The sequence below is a fragment of the Girardinichthys multiradiatus genome, chromosome 24 (assembly GCF_021462225.1).
Source record: "Girardinichthys multiradiatus isolate DD_20200921_A chromosome 24, DD_fGirMul_XY1, whole genome shotgun sequence".
Lineage (NCBI taxonomy): Eukaryota > Metazoa > Chordata > Actinopteri > Cyprinodontiformes > Goodeidae > Girardinichthys > Girardinichthys multiradiatus.
Window position 1 is genome coordinate 2,320,773 of NC_061816.1, and position 24,806 is coordinate 2,345,578.

Genomic DNA, 24,806 nt, shown 5'->3' on the forward strand with positions numbered 1-24,806 from the left:
GCTGTTTTCTTCCTTACAGTGTTGGTGCTGTTACACCCAAAGCTTCAAAAGAACAAGCTCGTAAGTTCTGAAGACATAAGGAAGGCATTTTTAAGTCTCTGTCTTTTATGTCTTTGATGAAACATTGTTCTTAATTATTCAGTTTTATGCATTTTTACTTAGACTCTAAAAAATGTGTTGGTTGCAGAACCTTTGTACTTGGTTAGATTCCCTAAACAAAAGGAAAAGAGACTGAAGAAATTTGTCAACATGGATCTGATTTTAACAATGAGGATTAATGTAATATTTCATATTGTGCTTTCTTTTATCAGGTGTGTCTAATGCCCAAACACTCAAGTCTGATTTGTTTGAGGATGATACAAAGCTGCCTGTGGTGAGTGTAACTATTTTAAATAATCTAGCAGATAAAAAATCTGATAATGGAATTATTTGAAATTTTAAAGAAGTCAATTCAGTTCATCTATGTGGCAAAAATTCACAACAAATATGTTCTCAAGACACTTTACAAAAAAAGTAAATTAAGTCATACAGATTGAAAGCAGATTCAAAGTCAGTTACACACGTTACAATTGATCCTAGTTATCACACTTAGCAGTCAAGTTCAGTTTATAATTCAAATTGGTTAAAATTGGTTCAGGGGGGGGATTTTAATGGTAGAATAATTCAAGAATACAACAAAACATGCTACAAACAGAGCTTTACAGAGCAGATTTAAACTGGATATGTGATTACTGAATGAGAAGCAGGTGGTTGATTAATAATAGGGTGCAGCTGTGAGGGAAGCCAGTGAACTGAGGTTGAACCGGGGAAATGGGAGTAAATGACTCCTAGAGCAAATGCACAGGGAACCAAAGACTCAGAAAGCAGAAAAATATGCAACAGAACCCACCATACGATAAAGTCACGATTTACACCAAACGGTGACAAAGAAAGAAGGAAAACATTAAGTAAACACAGAGCTCAAAGAAAGACAGGCTTTCAAAATAAAACAGGATCTAAGATCTACAGAGAACTGCAACTAAAGACTGTAACTCACTGCAGGAAATATAAATGCATTTAAAATACTTAAAGTACACAACTGAATATGGAAAGCAAAGAGGGAAAAATCTAAAAATAAATGAAAGCACAATACCAAAGTCCAAAATTAGGAAGCTTAATATGTTCAAAAAAAACTAAAGATACATTATCTATTTCATCTTGTTTTGTTTAACTAATTCTTTAATGCTTTCATAATACTCGGCTTTGGATTTTACTCAATTGGATTTAGACTAAGAATTTGTTCAAATTAGTTTAGATTTCATCACAAAACAATTATTTTTTGTAATTTCCAGGCTCCATCAAGCTTCACACCTGAAGTGGAAACTCAACATTTGAAGGTTTCATACAGGTAAGCAACATTTGGTTTGTAAAAGCTTTTTAATAGATATCTGAAATTTGCATTGATTGTTTAGTGTAGTATTTTTAGAACTGATGTTGAAAACTGTATGTTCAAGTATTGGAAGCAAACCCAGCTACGTGCCTGGGGCTCAGCAAGGTACCGGTACCAGATTTTAGCATACAGTATGGTTTATCTTGGAAGGTAGCAGCTATGTCTGGGTAGATGAGGTCTGGTAGCTGGAGGTTAGCCACATTTCTGGGTTCTCTCTGGTGTTCTGTTCCTTTCAGGTCCAGCCCACAGTTTCTCTACAGCATTTAGGTCTGAGGAATGAGATGAGCAGTGAACAAGGTTGATTTTGTCTCTGCTCGACCATTTTTCTGTTGAAGTGGTTATGTGTTTCCAGTTATTACGTAGCTGAAAGGCCCAATGACGACCCATTTTCAGATTCCTGGTAGAGGAAAGGAGTTTTGATACCTGGAACTCTAACAGTTTTCCAGGTCTTTTGGAAGAGAAACACGTCCGCAGCATCACAGATGTTCTACCAAGCAGTTGACACCAATTTTCACATGTTCATCCTTTGTGTACATCATACCATCAGGAGTGGTCATTGTTAAAAAACGTAATCTTGGGCATGTTTGACCAAACCTCATGGTTTCAGTTAAAGTCCCAGTCGAGTTTAAGAAATTCCACTTTTTTGTATTTGTGATGTTGGGACATGAAAGGTTTTGTCCTAGTGTGTCTCCTAATCCAGTGTTCGCAACTTGCATCTAATGGTTGAGAAAGAGATTCAGTGATGTTGCTGTTTGCTGCACGTGACAAGCCAGGTAGCTAGCGCAACCCTCATAGCTGCTACTGAGATCCCAAGCTGCCACGTTCTTTTGTTCATGCCCACCACGTGGCTAGACCGGGCCACTTTTGCTACCCAAACCAGCACCCTTTGGACCTCCCATCCTCCTTCTTCAGAACAGTTCACATTAGAGGTGGTGTTTGGGCAGAGAAAACTAGTTTAGGATGAACCAACCTAAATATAGTTTATTTCAGGACGTTTTTGCTTTGTGTGTGATTCTATAGGTTGAACTATTTTGAGTTCCAGCAGGCTAACTGCTCAGCCAATGTTAACAGACTTCTAAGCCTTGAGGATAGTTTATTTCTTCTTAGATGAGTTTTAAAGTTATGACAAACTTTTAAATTTAATGGGTGTTTTAAACACAGATTGGCTATACACTGCAGTGATTGTTTGCACGCATTAATAACTACCATTAACTGTGGTAGTTATTAATGCGTTATAACTACGATTATAACTACCATTATGTATATTAATGGTAGTTAATATACATTAATATATGTATATTAATGGTAGTTAATATAAATCAATATATGTATATTAATGGTAGTTAAATGTACATGTTGGACTTTAAAGAAATGGTGAACAACCCATAAGCTTTCCTTTGTTGGATAAAACCGCTAACGGCTTATGCTAGTTCCAGGAGGGCCATATTTAAAAAAAACAAATAAATAAACATATAAAGACTCACTATGGTGAAATTGTCATCTGCATTTGTCCTTCCATGCGGCGCCATGGGAGCAATCAGGGGCCAAGGGGCTTGCTCAGGGACCCAGAGTGGCAGGCTGTGATTTACATCAGACTCGTTGCCGTCTTGTGAAAGTCAAGAAGTTACTCTCCCCCATTTTAGTAGTCCATTACTCCATGTGACGGCTAGTTAAAACAATGTTTCCTTAAATATTATTTCACTAAAATGATAGTGAAATATGGGGGTGGTTTTAAAATAAAACTAATAATAATACCACCCCCATATTGGGCTATTATTCCCAGGACAATTCTTGACACACTGAATGGTTATTTAAACAAATATTAAATAATTTAAGCATCGTAACTGTACAATACAGTTCCTTGTAAACTCCAGAGGAGAAATTATTGTTAGTTTCCTTATGCAACAATGATCAAGCTACACCATATCTTGAAGAACTTACAGGTCCATATGTTCCTAACAGAACCCTCTGCTCTCAGACTGCAGTAGCGTTTTTTTCCTGATGAAAGAACTCTCGTTCTTGAACTGGTTCAGTTCTCGTGCCTTCAAACTTTGGTGTTTTGTTGAGCATCGATGCGTGTTTCCATCAGCTTTGGGAACCATGCATGTTTAGTTTGTTTTACAAACATATAAATAATGTTTATATGGGACGTTCTTCATCTTGACCACCATACTTGTTGCATCTGTGGCAGCATAAGGGTATATAATAGACCACCGGTTACAGAACAAACTCTTACCACCTGAGCCACAGCCATGCTTAAATGGTATGGAGCAGTTTCCTTGGTGCTTTGTCTCTTAAGCCAATGTCCACTAAAGTTAGGGGTGCTCAAAAATAAAGTTGTGAACAAGACCACCTTGGGAATTTCACCCAAGAAAATGAATGACAGCAAAGGTAAGTTGCACAGGTTCGTTTCACTGAAGGAGGAGGCAAGAGACCTGGTTCCACCATTTAAAAATTTAATATTATTCTAAACATCTTAAATTAACAACTTCATTCATACAGGGAAAGGGATAGGGGATGTTCAGGCCTGAGGCTTACCAGCAGGGGAAATTGTACAACAACTGGTGACAGAATTTAAAAAATGTAAAAAAACGGAAAGCAGTGTGTCACCGCAGGCACATGTGGACATGCACTCAATTGTTATGGGAAAATGGTGTCGACCACACACACAGCACATAGGAACCATCACCTGGAAACCCACCACCACCTTCAGCTCATCCTGGACACAAAGGGAAGATCAGCAGGGTTACACACAAATAAAAAAGAAAGGAAAAACAACTTCAATGGGGGTTGTCACATGACGTCGCGGTCACATGACCCCACCTCAGGATCCCCATCTTGGGTAGCAGCAGCAGCTTGTTTTCATTGCACAACTCCAGACCATTCAATTTGGCTATGGGCTTAGTTGTGGGTGGTGCTGTGCCTGGTGGTCAAGACCAATGTTAAGTCCATCGTCTGCCAGCCGTGATAAAAAAAAATCAGTGTGAGAAAACAAAATCACTGAGTTCTCAACGTTGACTACTGTGGCTAAATCGGATATACAGGGCGTTTTGGACATCCTGAACCTCATTCATGCCCGAGTGTGCAGCGCGCATTTTGTGTTCGCCTACATTTATTGTAATAATCTTCTGGAAAGTAGTCTGCCAAGACAGTGAGCTGATCAGTTGGTTCTGAGCTGGGTTGGGAGCACTCAGCACTGTGATCTACTTCAGTAAGCTGTGCTCTCACGCCAAATGAGGGGTTTTAAAACAATATTATTAAAATCACTAATGTTTACATCTTTGCTGTGAAAGCGCAAATAAAATATTTATTCATGTCGGTTTATATTCGGCTGTTTTGGTCAGGATCGGGTTGGGCTTTTATGGCTGCCAGCCCGGGTCTAGTCAGGTAATACCAGTCCACACATGCAACATTTTTTCTCATGAATAAAATGATAACATCGCAGACATTTCCGGGGACAGCTTAATCCGAGGACAGCTAGTCTCAAACAGGGACTGAAATCGGACATTAGGGACGTTTGTTCGCCCTTGTTCAAACAGACCATGAATATATGAAATGCATTTTACACGATTAAAGGAATAATAAATATATGAAATGCAAACATTATTTTAATCAATTTTTCCTCATAATAATCATAAAGAAAGAAACATAACAAGCCCTAACAGACTGTCAAATATTTTAAAGTGTTTTAAAACTTACCCTTCCTTCATTTTGTGATTTGTGCGGGCAATCGTCTGGATTTGCACTAAACAAACTAACAGGCAGTACATATGCATCCACCTTGCTGATGACCGCAATTTTCTTGAGGTACATGGCCTTATGTGGAGGCTGTAATGACTCTATATACTTATCTATGGGCAAAAAAGTATGTAATGTTGCAATGTTGTGAAGAGCTGTGAAGCGACACAGAGCCACGCAAGATGGCGGAACGGTAGAGAGGCGGGGACTGCAGTGACGTCAACGTAAAGGGTCCATTGAACTACCCAAGGTTGCCTTACATAACTTTACATAAACAAAATAATTTACCAAACATTAACCTAAGCAATCCTTAATAAATCAAAAATACCCAAGAAAAGGAACAAGGCTTAATCACAGGGTTAACCCCACCACAGACACATGCACATTAAAATTAAGGCCACAATTAGGGGGGCGAAGCAGAATCGCTGCTTTATGCGCAGAGCAATGCGGAGCACAGCTGGGCCAGACAAGACAATCAAAACAGAAGCAAATAATAAAGTAAAATAGAAAGGAAGCAAATCGGACACAGCAACATGGAAACAAAACAGACGCAAAGCAGCAGCTCGTCCCACAGAGGTGCAGCAGCAGTACTATCTGAAAAGTGGCAAATTGCATTAATAAACTGGCAGCTTAAATGTAAAGCCAAGTGCTGAAGAAACAAGACTCGCTTAAATTACTTAACCTAGACAGGAGAGGAGGGCTTCCTAACGTAGTAGCAAAATGTTACATCACATGGCAATAATTTCTACTGTGCAAACATCTCAAGTCATTCACACTGACATCGGCACAATACACACCTCTTCTGTTATAGTCACCTGAGGAGAGGAAGAGTACGTTCACACCCCAGTGAACAAGTTAAGTTAAACAGGCAGACAAATACAACTATTGTGCAACAGACAGAATGTACATACTGCATCAGTCGACCTGTAGGCACACAGCTAATCAGGCAACAACAAAAAAGACGGCAGGAAGTGTGACCTTGTCAGGGAGCTGTGAAAGGTAGCTATCAGACCATTCTTTTATACGGTGCTGCTGCTGGTGGTTGATCAGTCAGCACATCCAAAACAGACATGATTACCAATTAAAAGCAAGCTTAAATCATTCTGTACACTTCTGTTGCATGCAGCTTCGACTCATGCAGATTGGCCTAAACAAAGTATTCTGCAATGCCTGAGTTGAACCAGTTTGTACCCTGGAACCTATTTTTGTTGGTGGAAGCAGGGTTGAAAACTGAGGGTTTTCTCTGTTTCTGTCTACACGACATTTTAATTACAATCTCTGTTCACACAGCAACAGTAGACATCGAAATAGTGTAATTCCACCTCCACGCCACTAGTTGGTGGTATGTTCTGTGAAACTCAACAATAACCACGTTTCCTGCTTACAAAACGAGAACCATTGTTAGATTCAAAAGAACAGCTGCACAAGTAAGTACTATGCAATTGGTCATTGTTATTGCTGATATCTTTGTCTTCTGTGGGTCAAACTGGTCGACAGCCATTATCTTGTGAGAGTGCGCATTCATTTCTACTGATTTCAGTCATACTGCGCATGTTCCAGGGTTTCTCCATTTCCTTTCTCCCGTCTACATGACAACGGAAACCAAGACGTTTTCAAACCATTACACTCTGGAACCCATTTTCAAATTGTGCCATTTTTAGGGAAAACGTGCACCATTGTTGTGTAAATGAACAGCAGAAACAACATTTTCAAGCAGATATATTTGTGTGTGGATCAGAAATACATGAGTGAATCTTGTTCTGTGCATGTTTGAATATTGAGACTGTTTTAGCTCCATCGTTTTCTTTTTCTTGTTTGCATAAATGTGTTGTTAATTGTTAGTAAATAAATATATAAATGAAACCGAGTGGATTAAAGGTAATTATAGACTAACATCCATCTTGGACTGGATTTGAAAGTAAACTGGATCGAGTTGTTTTCCACAGCATTTTCCTTTCTTTGTCCTCTCGTCTGTTTTGTGTTAATGTTGTTGTGTTCATTGAATTGCTCTGTGTCTGACAGGTTCATGTGTCCTGGTCCAGGTGTGTTCCAGTGCACTTTGACCGACCTGATGTTTGTTATGACTCAGGAGTCAGAGCTGCGGTACAGCATCATCCAATGGGATGAGAGCATTCTTCGACCAGCTGGCAAGATCCCTGCAGGGCCACTGTACAACATCGAATGTTCTAGTAAAGCAGCCTGTCAGCTCCATCTCCCACACTGTGAAATAAAAGATGGTACGTTGATCTAAAGACAAATAACAGATTCTGTCCTGAACACTTTAAAGACATCTCTGGGTGCCAAGATTCTCCTTGTGTTGGCAGGATTTTATCTCCAAATCGCACGTTCTGACACTTGGTCAGGAGATTTCTGCTGTGGTTTTAGCCACACTGTAGTAGGCTTTTTTTTGCAGTTGTATGTTAAATACGTTGAACTGTTTCTGATTTAATTTTTACCTTATGCAATTGTGGAGTGACTTATACTCCCAGGATGTCAAACATGTCAGGGACGCATTTGTCTTTATCCTTAATAAAATATGTTTGAGAAACAATTATGTTTAAAACTGAATACTAATTTCAAATTAAACCAAATCTGTTTAATTGACAATTTTACTATTTCTAAATGGAAAGTTAAATCCACATCTGTTGGTCTGTATTTTTTATAGTGTTGTCCATTGAAGGCCTTCTGTCTGTGGTACACATTTCCAATGATGATGGACTGAGCATCGTTGAGTCCCCGAAGATCACTGACACTCATGTTATTGTGAAGGTCTCTGATCTTTCTCCTTTTGGTCTGGTTTGGGACTACATAAAGAGGTTCATGGAGAGAAAAGATCCAGTGGCAAGCCATGTCCTGTTGTACCTCGGACCGCTGAACCCTAAAGCACAGAACCAAAAGCTCTATGTGTTTCTGCTGCCTAGGAACATCTCAAAACATGAGGTATGGATTTCATAAATGTTTTATCTTCATCAGGAAACGTCCAAACTAAAGTAAAGACATACATGATCGATGCACAAAGCAGCAAAGACAGAACAACGAAACAATAATATCAAAAACATGCAATGTGACATTATGAGCCCCTGCTTTGCGCAAAGCCCCATTGCTTTATGATAACAAGCTGCTGTGCACATGTGCATTCACTAACATTTATAACTATACAAAATTAGAATTTATGTCCTGAGACTTTTCTTTTGATTATTTAAAACTCTTTCTTTCCAGGTTAGCAAAGACCAGAAAGACTGTAAGTATGTCCGGTCCACCTCCAACTGCAAACTCATCAAAGACCAGAGATACATCCTTGCATGTTCAAGAGCTTCACAGGACTATAAAATCCAACCTAAGGTGAAATTTAGTCAGGAAAGTTCAACTTCAGTATTTTGACAGAAGCTCCCTATAGCAAGTTTGACGCATTTCAAAAAAGACAAATTTTTGTCTTTTCAAGACAAAAGCCAAAGCTTTAATGTTTTCATTGTTTTTCCTTCTCTAGTGACAAATGTCTGACAAGCCAGATTAAAGCATTTTGGATAAAAACGTATAAAACGGATAAAGATGTAATGATGAAATTCTCAGCCATAATGTGAGATATTCTAAACTATGATGATTGCAACACCTTCCCTTCCAAAACACAATGTTCTGGATAAAAAACACATAGGAAGGAAGACCGCGTTCGCCTCTTCAGATCATGACTCTGTGCCCTTTGTTTTCAGAGAGCAGAGTTTGACCTACATTTTGGAGATCAGTACCACCCAACATTTGAGATCCGTCTTCCCATCAACACAGAGGAAGTGGCAATAATACTTAAAGATGAAACAGATACGGTGGTCTGGGAGTATGACGTCGATCTGACCGGTGAATTCTTCACTTTACTGTTACCTCTCTTCATTCATCTGCTTGTAGAGAAAACATAAGAATTGAACCGAGTTTAGGAACTGAATGCTCATGTTTAGGAGTTCCTCCCTTGTTGATCTCTACAACGTTAAGCAGTTTTAAACTTCTGACCGATCTGGAGTATGTAACTCTTCTGAAGTTTGAGTTCATCCTGCTCTAACTTTGCTTTAGAGAACTTGTTTATCATACCACAGTTGCTCAGCTTCGAGCCCCTCCTGATGTCAGCCAAAACCAATCAAAATGAAAGAAATCATCTAAATTCTGTTGATGGAAAACAATGCGTGTAAAATTATGTTTCTATTATCCACAGCAAGTACATAACTGAACATGCAGAAAACATGTTGAAGGTGCAACTGATGGATTAGTAAAAAATTTGCATTGGTGAACAAGCCTATAGCAGCATAACTACAGAGATAGCTCAGGATAAACTAAGCCACTCTAACTATAAGCTTTATCAAAAAGGAAAGTTTTAAGCCTAGCCTTAAAAGTAGACAGGGTGTCTGCCTCACGGACTAAAGCTGGGAGCTGGTTCCACAGGAGAGGAGTCTGATAACTAAAGGATCTGCCTCCCATTCTACTTCTAGAGACTCTAGGAACCACCAGTAAACCTGCAGTCTGAGAACAAAGTGCTCTGTTAGGAACATATGGAACAATCAGATCTCTGAAAAACTAAGGGCTTTTTACTAAATGTTTTGGTCTTCTTGACAGTAAAAAATAGCAATAGTCCAGCTTGGAAGTTACAAATGAATGTACTAGTTGCTCTGCATGACTCTGGTCCAGGATATAGAAGTAGTTTTAGTTATGTTGCACAAAATTAAAATGACTTAAAAGTTATGTTGGCTTGACCATGGAGGAATAGCAGCCATACACACCAATCCCTTAGCAAAAGCAAGGATGAACTGCTATGATAGAAGGCTCTATGCCTTCGAGTTATGTTTTATAATGCATGTAAATTAAAAGATCAATGTCTCTGTCCTGCTTTTCGGTCCAGATCATTCACAAAGTGATGTCTCTTCAGGTGCCAGAGTGCAGTCAGAGGTGAGCTTGTTCTTGTTCTTACTTAGACTTTTTTTTACCCACAGCTCAGATTTACCAACACCAGAAGACAAGCTAAGGAAGAAACACCAAGGGGCACGATGGTGGTGCAGAGGTGGAGCGCAGCTTATTTTTTTTAAAGTGAGCTGACAAGAAAAAAATAAGAAGAATAAAGGCCAAAAGTGCAGCAAAAAAAAAACATTAAAACAGAAGAAAAATCAAAATTCAGCCTCACACTGTTTTAATCCTTCTTTTGGATTGTTGTTTGATCCAAACAGAGCTCCAATCGGGAGGAAATCCTCTTGAACATCCTGGATGAACTAAGTGAGGAAGAGTTTCACAGGTTTAAATGGTTCCTGAAGACTGGATCCGCGAAACATTGCTTCAAAGTAAAGGAATTTATGGCCACTTCAAGAGAGGACGTGGTGGATCGGATGGTGCAGCATTACAGCCTTGATGAAGCTGTGGAAGTTATGAAGACAACATTAAGGAATATTGACAGGAATGATCTGGTGAAGCGAATGTAAAACCTTTGAACTGGAAGGAAGCAGCTATTAGTTTAACATGCATTCATGTTTGTTTGTTTCTGTTGTTTTGATGGTTTGGTTTAAGCTGTTGTCTGGAAGAGATTAGTTGACATTTTACAGCTAACGGCTGAAGTCTTTCAGGTAGCTGATGGTTCTGACACTGGTGAAATTTACATGTCGATCATTCACAGATAAAGTACCAACTTAAACAGCAGCTGAAAGCTAAGCTGTCATAGGAAGTTGAAAATGAAATGTTTTTTTCAAACTGTTTGTGGGTTAAATGGGTTATATGGTTTTCTTAGTACCAGTTTGTTTCCACTGCTGCCAGAACCAAGCCTGGCAACAAAAACTACACCAACTGCACCAAGTCTACAAACCATTTTCCTTAGGAACTCTATTTACAAATTAGACTTGGGATATTACGACATCTCAATCCAATCATGCAGTCAGATTTAGAACAAATTCCACACAGACAAATGCAACCCAATGCTGGCCCCAGTAGAACCAGAACCAGATTCAGTATAAACAACCAACACCATAAGTGGCTGGGAGCTGAGAGGACAGCAAGCAGACACAGAAGAAAGTGAATACACTAATTTGGGTTGTTAGTTAAATTCCCTGATCTGTAAAAATGCAGAACACAACAGAGGGTGATGCAGGGATCCATCATTTCTAAAGAACCTGTGGCTCCATAGTGGAAATTGCTTAAACTGCTTTATGTGTCAGACATTCATTACCTTTGCTCAGGTGACCAGGTAGTTTTAACTCTGTAGATTTATTCATTAAGTAGAAACTTCAAATCCTAACAATGGAACATCTGTTGTGGATGAGCTAATCATGTCCTGGTACTCCTACATGCAGGTGTGAATGCATTCCAAACATCTTGAGGACGGTTCCCTCAAGACCACCCTCTGCCTTCCTGACACACACTTAAGGTACCACTGCATGCTATGTGGAAGCAGCCTAACACACCAGCTGACAGAGCTGATCTTATTGGATACTAATCAAAACAGCAGCAATAAATCTGATTCTGGAGTGTGGGATGCAGCCAGGCATGAATAGTTGAAGACAGATCTAATGTACTGTGCTCTCTCGTTGGAAACTTTATGAATTTGGGGAGCACAGCTTTTAATTCTACATGATTAAAGTCTCCAGCTACGATCACAGCTGCCTCTGATAATCATTCATTTGGATGTTGATAAAGCTGTATAATTCTTGCAGAGCTAGCTTAGCATTAGCTCTTGGTGGAACGTAGCATGCTACAATAATAACAGATAAGAGATAAGTTATCTGGCCAATTTAAATGGTCTGCACTTCACTGCCAGATATTCCAGATCGGGAGAGCAGAAGGTTCTGTAGCTGTGCACCAAGAGTTGTGAATGTACAATGCCAAACCTCTGCCATTGAGCTTCCCAGCAGCTGTGGTCTTATCAGCTAAGAACAAAGAGCACCCCAGTAGCTCCACCGCAGCATCGCTGATGGTTGAGTCCAGCCAAGTCTCGTTGAAGATTGCTACACAATCCAATTCAATTCAATTCAGTTTTATTTACGTATATAGCGCCAATTCACAACACATGTTGTCTTAAGGCACTTCACATAGGGTTTGGAATGGTATAGGGTTGTTGGGGAGGTTAGATTAAACTACTGAGTGTTAGAGTTTGGCCATTTTAGAATGGGCTATATGTAGGGGTACTAAGTAAAATAATACTTAGTACCCCTACATGTAGCCCATTCTAAAATGGCCAAACTGATAAAGTGTGTCCATCTAGAGCCCACTGGTGGCCATTGTTATACTAAAAACCACAAGGGTTGGGGGTACCTCTCTCTGTCAGACTGATTATAACCATTGGAAAAGAGAAGGAGTCATACAGGTAGCAGAAATGGAGGGTGTGTTTGCACCTCAATCATAACTGAGCCAGTTTAGGCTAAACCTGACTCCCCCTTACTCCATCCAACAGGGAGGGAAGAAGGCAGAGGTAAAAATAATTGGATAGTGTTGTTTCCTGTTGCATTGTGTGAAAGGTGGGTAACTTTAAAATGGACTAAGTCAATTCAATCGAATCATATACAGGTCCTTCTCAAAATATTAGCATATTGTGATAAAGTTCATTATTTTCCATAATGTCATGATGAAAATTTAACATTCATATATTTTAGATTCATTGCACACTAACTGAAATATTTCAGGTCTTTTATTGTCTTAATACGGATGATTTTGGCATACAGCTCATGAAAACCCAAAATTCCTATCTCACAAAATTAGCATATTTCATCCGACCAATAAAAGAAAAGTGTTTTTAATACAAAAAACGTCAACCTTCAAATAATCATGTACAGTTATGCACTCAATACTTGGTCGGGAATCCTTTTGCAGAAATGACTGCTTCAATGCGGCGTGGCATGGAGGCAATCAGCCTGTGGCACTGCTGAGGTCTTATGGAGGCCCAGGATGCTTCGATAGCGGCCTTTAGCTCATCCAGAGTGTTGGGTCTTGAGTCTCTCAACGTTCTCTTCACAATATCCCACAGATTCTCTATGGGGTTCAGGTCAGGAGAGTTGGCAGGCCAATTGAGCACAGTGATACCATGGTCAGTAAACCATTTACCAGTGGTTTTGGCACTGTGAGCAGGTGCCAGGTCGTGCTGAAAAATTAAATCTTCATCTCCATAAAGCTTTTCAGCAGATGGATGCATGAAGTGCTCCAAAATCTCCTGATAGCTAGCTGCATTGACCCTGCCCTTGATAAAACACAGTGGACCAACACCAGCAGCTGACACGGCACCCCAGACCATCACTGACTGTGGGTACTTGATACTGGACTTCTGGCATTTTGGCATTTCCTTCTCCCCAGTCTTCCTCCAGACTCTGCCACCTTGATTTCCGAATGACATGCAGAATTTGCTTTCATCCAAAAAAAGTACTTTGGACCACTGAGCAACAGTCCAGTGCTGCTTCTCTGTAGCCCAGGTCAGGCGCTTCTTCCTCTGTTTCTGGTTCAAAAGTGGCTTGACCTGGGGAATGCGGCACCTGTAGCCCATTTCCTGCATACGCCTGTGCACGGTGGCTCTGGATGTTTCTACTCCAGACTCAGTCCACTGCTTCCGCAGGTCCCCCAAGGTCTGGAATCGGCCCTTCTCCACAATCTTCCTCAGGGTCCGGTCACCTCTTCTCGTTGTGCAGCGTTTTCTGCCACACCTTTTCCTTCCCACAGACTTCCCACTGAGGTGCCTTGATACAGCACTCTGGGAACAGCCTATTCGTTCAGAAATTTCTTTCTGTGTCTTACCCTCTTGCTTGAAGGTGTCAATAGTGGCCTTCTGGACAGCAGTCAGGTCGGCAGTCTTACCCATGATTGGGGTTTTGAGTGATGAACCAGGCTGGGAGTTTTAAAGGCCTCAGGAATCTTTTGCAGGTGTTTAGAGTTAACTCGTTGATTCAGATGATTAGGTTCATAGCTCGTTTAGAGACCCTTTTAATGATATGCTAATTTTGTGAGATAGGAATTTTGGGTTTTCATGAGCTGTATGCCAAAATCATCCGTATTAAGACAATAAAAGACCTGAAATATTTCAGTTAGTGTGCAATGAATGTAAAATATATGAATGTTAAATTTTCATCATGACATTATGGAAAATAATGAACTTTATCACAATATGCTAATATTTTGAGAAGGACCTGTAGATTTCAGGTCAGGTACATACATTCCAATTAATCCTAACCATTGAACAGTTCAGTCAGATTCAGTTATTTATTCAAATTGGATAAAAAGTTTTTCTATCTAAGGAAACCCAGCAGATTGCATCCAGTCAGTGACTTGCAGCAATCCCTCATACTGAGCATGCATGTAGCGACAGTGGAGAGGAAAATCTCCCTTTTAACAGGAAAAAACCTCCAGCAGTCAACCAGGCTCATCTGCCACGACTGGTGGATTGAGAGAACAGAGCAGAGAAGGAAAACGAACACAGAAGCACTGATCCAGGAGTACTTTCTATGGGAAGGAAAAGTAAATGTTAATGGATGTAGCTCCTTTAGTCGTTTCATCTAGAAAGAAAGAACAGATAAACTCTGATCCAGTTTTCAAGGTTAGAGTCTGAAAGAGAGCACATAGAGTTAGTCACAGTAGAAGCTCAGTCATTTGCCATGTCTAGGAGAGAGAAAGGGTTAAACACTGAAAGATAGGGCCATGTGGATCATCTGTAGAAGGTGAGCATTAAGTTGTTGCCAGCAGAAGCTCGGACGATTCCCCCCTCCAGAAAGGTGTCACAGGTAGACCCAGTCAGGCCAGGTGTAGCTTCTAGGAAGAGAAAAGACATAAAGTTAAAAGCTACACAACTGTCCATCTTACGTGAGACGATCCTCAGTCGAATCTCATCCAGTTTGAGGAGAAGACTGGGGAGAGCCCGCCTGTGTGGATTAGCCTCTAGCTTAGCTTTTCAGCTGCTGCACTGCCCCCTCTTCTGCGTCTGCGTCTCTTGAGCTGCAGATGCAGGATGTTCAGATTCGCAATGAACAGCTGCATTTTGGTTTCGGACCTCAGTAGAGTCCTGGACTTACCTCTAATTCCATCTTTTCAGCCCTCCCGTATTGGAGCAATGCGCGGAGGGGTGAAAAAACAAACACAAACTCAGACGAACAAAAGCACTCAGGAGCCCTGAGCTGCTGTGAGAACCCAGGTTGCCATCTCGGGCAGATGAGATCACCCCCACGAAGAAGTGAGCAATCCAAGTGGTCAGATGGTGCAAGAAAAAAATGTTAGAAGAATGAGGGGTCATCAACATTTGGGGCATATATGCTGACAATACATAACTTTTTTTATTATTATAAATCTACCCTCTGGATCTGTAATTGTGTCTAATAATGTAGAGTTTATATTTTTGTGAATTAAAATTGCTCCTCCCCTATACCTAGAGTTTTAGCAGGCAGAAAACAAATTAGGAAACTCAGGTGATTTAAGATCATCTGCAGCTGTGACAGATTTATGAATCTCTTCTAATAAGACGTCTGCCTGTGGTCTGTTAAGCTGTTTAAAAATCTTTACCTGTTTCTCTCTAGTGCTGGCTCCATGTAATTGTTCGTGCGCAGCTAAAGTAGGACAGCGCATAAAAAACCACATTGGAAAAGAGGCGCAAGTAGCTTAAGTGCACGTTTTTTATTGTGGCGTGATGTCCCACATTTAAATGCTCGATGGCGCCTCCCGGAAGGGAGAAGTTCAAACAGGTCCCTGGCATGATGCAAAGGATCCTTAATGATGGCTGAAGCCTGGGAACAAAGTCTTTCTTTAGTAGAAACATTTCTGAACCATAGTGTGGTTGCATTTGTAAGTAGGCTTTCTAGTGCACAGCGATATAAATTTAACAGAATCAGCTGGTTCCTAGTAAAATCCTTCAATTTACCAGCTGAGGTCATTTGACAAAGAAACCCCAAGGAGGTTAAAATTGTCAACAATTTGCACCTCCAAACCATTTATAAAAACGGGTAAAAGTGATTGCTTTTTACTAAAATCAAAGACCAATTCAAAGGTTTTAGAGGCGATTAGAACCAATTTGTTTTCCTTACTCTAAGATACTACATTTTCAACCTCAGTTCTCACCTCAGAGTTGTCGTATGAGGAAATCAGACCAATGATAGTTGTATCATCTGCATACCTAATTATCAAGCTGTTAGGGTTTGATGCAACACAATCATAGGTATACAAAGTGTACAACAAAGAACTCAAAATACAACGCTGTGGCGAACCAATGTTTACAGTGAGTTCATCAGAGAAGCAATCAATAACCTTAATTCTTTGAGGTCTACAGATTAAAAAATAATCCATTTGCAAATGGCATCATTTACTCCAAGCATCTTCAGTTTATAAATAAGCCTCTCAGGAATGAGAATTAAAAGCAGAGCTGGAATCAATAAAAAGCATTCAAACTTGAGATTTTCCCTTATCCACATGTAATGTGGATACAGAATTCAGGGAAAATGAGATGGCTTCTTCTACACTCCTGTTCTGTCTATATGCAAACTGGAGCCGACCCACTGACAGAGATCTGGTCTTTAATATAATCCAGCACAAGACACTCAAAATGTTTCATCAAGACTGAAGTGAGTGCCACAGGCCGATAATCATTTAAACATGTCCCAGATGTCTTCTTAGGCACTGAAATGATGGATAACTTTTTATAGCTCTGTGGAACATTGCAGTACCTAGTGACATGTTTAAAAAGTCAGTTAAAACAGGAGCAAGTTGCTCAGAAAACTTCTTAAGAGCCCGTGGGGGAATTTCATCCGATCAAGGTGCAGACTTTAGTCCTAAACAGGATCCTATGGACATCCTCCTGAAGAACAGTGAAACCACTGTCCTCACTGCCCAACAAGAAGTCTACGGACTCCTTTCCGAAGTCTCAAACCAACAATAAAATTTGTTCAAGTTATTCAGCTGTAAGTTATCAAAAGAGACAATCTTCTTATTCTTAGGTTTCCAAGAGGTAATAGTATTGAGACTAGGGATGAATACCGAATTCTGTACTTTTATAGGTAGGCCTACCGACCAAATTCCGTCGGTACTACAGAGTACCGATTCACGTAAAATCAAACGGAAATGTTTCGGTACCTAAACGCATCATGGTGACACTGAGGGAGTGGAGAGCGGGCGATTTTCCTTGTCGGACATGAACACAGCATTGCACACACAATGACATCAGTAGCCGCTGGTGCCGTCAACACAGCATGGCTGATAGAAAACGCTTGAAAGTACGGCTCCACTTTTCAAAATGCGGTGCAGATTACACTCGCTGCAATATTTGTGACGCAAAGTGCAAGGCCAGTGGTGGGAATACTTCTAATCTGAGGAAGCAGTGTGTGTAGATAAATAGATAGTCAAAACACATTAATATATTGAGAAATAAATGTTAAATTGAAAACTTTAGAAATGTTGTTATTAAACGAATGAACACATTTACCACATAAACACACACAAAAATACTGTTACCGTTGAGTACCGGTATCGATTCCCAGGTATCCGAGTATCTGTATGGTATTGGTTCAAATGTGAAAGGTAGCCATCCTTAGTTGAGACCCTGCCACATTCTTTGTGGATTGTTCCGTTTGAAACATCCCTTAATCCTGTCTCAATCCTCAGTCCCGTCCCACACATTTTAAACCACTGTAACAGTGGTTTAAAATGTGTGCTCCTTGCGTGGCATGTTTCACATGTTGATAATAGTTAGGGAAGGCCAATATTGGGGAGAATACTTTGTAAATGTATTTAGTTACAGAATACTGAATACCTGCTTTAAAATGTATTTTGTAACGTATTCCTTTACAATACTTTATGCTGGTACTGTATTCTAAATACTTGGAATACTTCCCCTTAAAAACTGCATTTAAGCCTATTTAATGTAACACTAATCATTGGAAGCTATTCCTGCAGGAAAACAAAGCCTATTAATGCTAAACATTATTGACTAGGAAAAGTACATTAAAAAAGACCAATTAATTCAAGATTATTTTTATTTTTGAATGTTAAAAGATTATATTTTTGTTTCTCTAATAAAGTGACCAAATGCCTGAACGTAGCAGAAACTTTGTTAACATTGAATCTTTTTTTTTTTAAAACAACAAAAGCTAACCCAAAAATACTGCAAGTAAAACATGTTTTATCCAACTTGTTCATGCTGATTAAAATATTGCAAACATTGCAGAATGGTGAAAGTGTTGTTTTAGATTAATGTAAACAAAACAATGTTTTAATTTAAGGCAAACATATTAGTGAGTAGCCACCTATCTACATATTCTTTATTAATCAACAGTCCAGTAAAGTCAGTTGTACTGCCGCAAGAGAGACATTTCAAAGTGCTCATCTGTCATTCGGTTGCGATGAGGAGTGAAAATGAGTCCTCCCTGGCTGAAAGGTCACTCTACAGAAGCACTTGGTGGCAATGTAGTGCTTTGAGTGTAGGGTACATCTCCAGTAAAACCAAGGACTTATCTGAATCTTGAAGGTACCTGTGCATCTCTTCTACAGTTGCACTAGTTGTCATTGCTGTCTCAAAAGTGAAGAAGTTGTCATCATCTTCTAGAAGATCTGGTCCATTTGAGGCATTTGCAATTTTGCATTGACTGGCAGTTTCTCAATGGCATGGTACTCTGAGCTCCACATTGTCACTGATAGCACCAGGCATCTCATCTGAACAATTTCTTCACTGGCATCAGCAGCACCGGATGAGCGGTGGGCTTTGTTCCATATGCCTGCACATTTGGACATGGCATTCAGTTGAGTTTTCTGTGACCACCTTGTTATGCTGCTTTGTCCAGGTCTGATGTTGCAAAAGGATTAAGAGTATGTGGAGCACAGTGATGGTGAGGTGGCAAAAAAAAATTTCTTCTTCATCTTGATCTGCCTTAAAAACAGCTGAAACATCAGCAAATTGTACTTTATCTACACCATCAGTTTCGTCCTCTAATTCAGACCCAGACGCTCCAGATTCAATGAAAGCTTTCACAAAATTACTTCCATTATCAGTCACAGTTGCACAGACTTTGCCCTGGATTTCAAATTGTGAATGAATCTCAGCAAGTTTGACAGCAATTACATCATATGTATGGCGCCCAGTTAGCCGCTTACAGGCCAGCGCAGCAGACCTTCGCTGCAATGTTTCAGGCTCAATCCAATGGGATGTAATACCAAAGAAACTCTTATGGTGAGCTGTCCATATGTCTGCAGTTGTGCAAGCAGCTTGAACATTGCAGTGCTTCTTTCATTTTTTGAGCCTCATTTTCAATGCCATGCATGAAGGTTTTTCTGGACATGGGTCCTTTGCCCCCACTGATTCCGTTGATCATTTCCCAAAATGATGTCTTCTCTACCAGTGAAAAAGGTTACACATCTGCTATAATGTACCCAAACACCAAATCATTTAGTCTTTTTTGAGAAGTGTGGAGGTGCCAAGAGTCGTTTGCTTGAGAGGAGAGGGCGTACTTAAGATAGAGACATCTAATGATGGGTCTGGAATACCCAGTAGGGTACTGGGATGTTTCCTCTGAACAACAAAAATAAAGAGATCCAGTTTTAGTTATTGTTTTGTTTTATATATACATGCTGCAGAGACAAGTAATGCACTCAAAATATCAATAACATGGATATGGACAGTGCATTAGTTAAAAAATTGTACAATTGTATTTTTATTAAGAGTAAAAGTAACCAGTTCTGTAGATAAAAACAAAGCAATTATTGTTTATTACTAATATTGTCCATTGTTTTATACACAGTTGTATTTTAAGTGTTTTATATGTATATATGGTATAAATGTCATGCCAGCTTGTGTTTTGAGTTCTTGAGTTTGTGTTTTTGTTTAATTACTTGGTCTAGTCCTTTGTTTTCTGTCTCCTTGGACCCTAACCTGTTCTGGGTTTTCCCTTGATTGTCTGGTCTCGTGTGTCATTGGTTCCCCCTGCTGTTCAGTTCTGTATTTAAGTCCGTTTGTTCCCCGCTGGTTCCTTGTGAGTGTACGTTTGCTACCCTGTCTGTGTCCTAACATGAACATTAAAGACGCTGCTTACCTGCAAACCTTGTGCTTCAGGAGTTCTTCTCTGCACATCCATTCGACCACAAAACCGCATTATGACAGAAGGAACCAGCCAACAGGACCAAGTGAGAAGAATTGAGAGGGAATTCAAAAGGGGTGAAATCCTCGTAAAACTGTTTTTACACCTTGTGACCTCTCCCAGCTCTCCATGGAGGAGGTTGGAGGTTGCAAGCAACCTTCCAGACTGGCTGGAGGCATGGAAGGATTTTTTTTTTTCCCAAGATCCTCAGATTCACCACGCCATCAAGGCTGAGCATCATAGGGCCCTGGGTGAATCGTCGCTTCTATGAGGAGGCCTCCTGCCCGCTCCTCCGCTCGCCTCTCCACCGAAGCTCGACCTGACTTTTCAACTCATGGCTTTGCTCCTGATCAGCCATCGCCGCTGCCCCCGACTTCTAATCCTGTTCCTGGTCCTGTTCCGGAGGTGTTCATTATGGCGGAAATCTATATGATTTGACTGAATTGTAAAGTGCCTTGAGACGACATGTGTTGTGAATTGGCGCTATAGAAATAAAACTGAATTGAATTGAAAGTTTCCTTCTTGTGAACAAAGCCCGTACATTTTCTGCAGCCATCAGTATGATATAATTAGACACCAGTTAGTATTGATCATATTGATGATAGTCATATTATGTTATCTTCTATCCTATGTTCTTAATCTGGCAGATGATAACATGTCAATCAAACGTATAAGAGTGTGTGTTGCAGCTTGATGCTGAAATGAACAAATAGGTAGGATTCACTTCCAATAACAATGGTGTTCATGACCCAGTAATCTCTAATTTTAGTTTTAGGGTTTGGATTCTTAATCAGACCAACATTAATTTGATGTTGATGACTTGAAATAAAATAGAAAAATCCCAGAGATGACCTCTGAGGATATTTCAACAATAGACTTTATATTAAAAACATGTTAAGGTTTAAGTGTTTAGTAGGAAAAAATGCAATTCAGAGGTTTCTTGTCCTCTTGTCTCGTTGCAGCCCAGAAATTTATCGCCCGTATCACAGCTTGTGCTGCAAACTAACCGCCGCTGACATGAACCGATTTCTCTAAACTGAAGTGAACTTCAGAATAACTTTCACTGCAAAGTTTGCCTGAAAACGGGGAGAATTAGGAAGATTTTCAGAAAAAAAGGAAAATTTAACTCCATGTAAAGTTAAAGTCTTGTTTAATTATCTAATCAATCAGTTTCATGTGTTCACTCCTCAACCAATGATTCCTGTCATTAAAAAAACAAGAGTTTTCTTTCTAACTCTGTGCTATGATTTATTTTCAATTAGAAATATGGTCAATAAGTCAATAGTCAATGACCTGAAAGGAGCTGGGACCACAGTCCCAAAGAAGACCATTAGAAACATACTACGCTGCCATGGATTAATATCATGCAGCGCATTCAAGGTCCCTGTGTTCAAGCCAACGCATGTCCAGGCCCATCTGAAGTTTGCCAATGACCATCTGGATGATCCAGAGGAGGACTGGGAGAAGGTCATGCACTCTGATGTGACAAAAATAAAGCTTTTTGATCTAAACTCCACTCACCATGTTTGCTGGAAGAAGAAAGATGAGGACAACCACAGGAACACCATCCCTACCGTGAAGCATGGAGGTGGAAACATCATTCTTTGGTGATGCTTTTCTGCAAATAAGACAGGATGACTGCATCTTAGCCAACAACCTCCTTCCCTAAGTAAGGGCATTGAAGATGGGTCGTGGCTGGGTCTTCCAGCAGGACAACAACCCGAAGCACACAGCCAGGATTACCAAGGAGTGGCTTCAAGGTCCTGGAGAGGCCTAACCAGTCTCCAGACCTGAACCCAATCAACAATCTTTGGAGGGAGCTGAAGCTGAAGCCCGGAAACCTGAAGGATCTGAAGAGGGTCTGTTGGGAGAAGTGGTCCAAACTTCCTGCTGCAGTGTGTGCAAACCTCATCAAGAACTACAAGAAAGGTCTGATATCTAGAATTGCAAACAAAAGTTTCGGTACCAAATATTAAGTTTTGTTTTTCCGATGTAATTCTACCTGTGTTGTACAGCATTCTGTGACTGTGACTCACTTTCTGGCAGCAGTTTCTTCACCACATGTGGTCCCAACGTGGGCCTCCAGCATCTCACTTTTACCCCACCTGCTTCAATTATTACGAAGCTCTGACATGAAGTCATACCTTCCATTGATCTTATGTTGATTAGCAGCTTAAAAATGCACTGTACATTATTTTTCAGTTTTTAACTTTTTGTCCTATTTTTACTTTAATCATGGTTTATGAATGAATGATTTCTTTGTAAGTGATGCAGTTATAACTGAATGATTTGAGTATAACTGAGTCAATATCAAACTAAAGTGGCTTGTAGACTTCCGAATTTCCATTTAATTGCATATTGATTCTATTAAGTAGATCTTCAGCTGTTAGAAATTTCAATTTAATTCAGTTTATTTAAAAAGCGCCAATTCACTTGTCGTCTCAAGGCACTTTACAAAGTTAATAAAGTTGAATCATACAGATTTTAAGTCAGGTAAATACATTCCAATTTATCCTAACTATCAAACAGTTCAGAAATGCTTGTTGGTCAATCTTCAGTCCCTTTTTTTAATGATACACTAGAAGCAGATAATACACTGCTCAAAAACTAAAGGGAACACTTAAACAACACAATATAACTCCAAGTAAATCAAACTTCTGTGAAATCAAACTGTCCACTTAGGAAGCAACACTGATTGACAATCAATTTCACATCTTGTTGTTCAAATGGAAAAGACAACAGGGGGAAATCTTTGGCGATTAGCAAGACACACTCAATAAAGGAGTGGTTCTGAAGGTGGGGACCACAGACCACTTCTCAGTACCGATGCTTTCTGGCTGATGTTTTGGTCACTTTGAATGTTGGTGGTGTTTTCACACTCGTGGTAGCATGAGACGGACTCTACAACCCACACAAGTGGCTCAGGTAGTGCAGCTCATCCAGGATGGCACATCAATGCGAGCTGTGGCAAGAAGGTTTGCTGTGTCTGTCAGCGTAGCGTCCATAACCTGGAGGCGCTACCAGGAGACAAGCCAGTACACCAGGAGACGTGGAGGAGGCCGTAGGAGGGCAACAACCCAGCAGCAGGAACGCTACCTCCACCTTTGTGCAAGAAGGAACAGGAGGAGCACTGCCAGAGCCCTGCAAAATGACTTCCAGCAGGCCACAAATGTGCATGTGTCTGCAAAACGGTTAAAAACTGACTCCATGAGGATGGTATGAGGGCCCCACATCCACAAATGGGGATTGTGCTCACAGCCCAACACCGTGCAGGACGCTTGACATTTGCCAGAGAACACCAGGATTGGTAAATTTGCCACTGGTGCCCTGTGTTCTTCACAAATGAAAGCAGGTTCACACTGAGCACATGTGACAGACGTGACAGAGTCTGGAGACACCGTGGAGAGCGATCTGCTGCCTGCAGCATCCTTCAGCATGACCGGTTTGGTAGTGGGTCAGTAATGGTGTGGGGTGGCATTTCTTTCCATGTGTTCACCAGAGGTAGCCTGACTGCCATTAGGTACCGAGATGAGATCCTCAGACCCCTTGTGAGACCATATGCTGGTGCGGTTGGTCCTGGGTTCCTACTAATGCAGGACAATGCTAGACCTCATGTGGCTGGAGTGTGTCAGCAATTCCTGCAAGATGAAGACATTGAAGTTATGGACTGGCCCGCCCGTTCCCCAGACCTGAATCTGATTGAGCACATCTGGGACATCATGTCTCGCTCCATCCACCAACGTCACGTTGCACCACAGACTGTCCAGGAGTTGGTGGATGCTTTAGTCCAGGTCTGGGAGGATATCCCTCAGGAGACCATCTGCTGTCTCATCAGGAGCATGTCCAGGTGTTGTAGGGAGCTCATACAGACACATGGAGGCCACACACAATACTGAGCCTCATTTTGACTTGTTTTAAGGACATTACATCAAAGTTGGATCAGCCTCTAGTGTGTTTTTCCACTTTAGTTTTGTGTGTGACACCAAATCCAGGCCTCCATTGGTTAATAAATTTGCAGACTAAAAATCGTTTTTTTTAATGATAAAATAACAAAACAAAATTAGCTCCTCTTTAAAATATGCAATGATTGCACATTCTTTTAAATGCAAAATCTGACTCAATATATTTAACCTTTCAAAAAAAGTTATTTGAAACCTGGAGATGACAGGGTGAACTCTGGCCTGGTAGAGTACCACTGATGGGTGAACTAAAGAAAAGTGACAACAGTTGAGTAAATAAGTTCATAAACTTCTATAACAATCATAAAATTATTAATATAGAGATAGGATCAACTTCAACTTTATTTATAGTTTCAGCAGCAGGACACATTAAAAGTGCACCTCTGGTAAGGTAATAGTAAGAATAACATATTAGGAAGGTTATTTATTTTTTAGAAACAATAATAAATAACCATGAATAAAATTATTAACAATATCATACAGAATTATTTAAAAATGTACAGACTGTAAAATGCTTACCAAAAAATACAATACAAACTCTAGTCAAGATAAAGTACAATAATCTAAACACTACAGAGCAGGAAGATGTAAATGAGGTGAATCAGTATCTGCTGTATTGTTCATGATGATGTCAGCAGT

General features: G+C 40.2%; 3 protein-coding genes across 8 annotated transcripts in view; 2 read left to right on the plus strand and 1 right to left on the minus strand.

The window, feature by feature from the left end:
- Nucleotides 1-24,806, minus strand: part of LOC124861426 (gastrula zinc finger protein XlCGF57.1-like) — a 1,067,819-nt gene that overhangs the window by 552,169 nt on the left and 490,844 nt on the right. The gene's annotated exons all lie outside the window — the stretch shown is intronic.
- LOC124861417 (gastrula zinc finger protein XlCGF57.1-like) overlaps nucleotides 1-24,806 on the plus strand; it is a 364,644-nt gene that overhangs the window by 125,037 nt on the left and 214,801 nt on the right. The gene's annotated exons all lie outside the window — the stretch shown is intronic.
- LOC124861478 (NACHT, LRR and PYD domains-containing protein 1b allele 2-like) lies at nucleotides 805-11,783 on the plus strand. Its single transcript, XM_047355274.1, has 8 exons — nucleotides 805-947; nucleotides 1,332-1,387; nucleotides 7,190-7,404; nucleotides 7,833-8,107; nucleotides 8,387-8,509; nucleotides 8,875-9,016; nucleotides 10,047-10,093; nucleotides 10,369-11,783. Exons 3-8 carry the CDS (start codon nucleotides 7,194-7,196, stop codon nucleotides 10,615-10,617), a joined length of 1,047 nt encoding a protein of 348 aa, XP_047211230.1. The 5' UTR covers nucleotides 805-947; nucleotides 1,332-1,387; nucleotides 7,190-7,193; the 3' UTR covers nucleotides 10,618-11,783.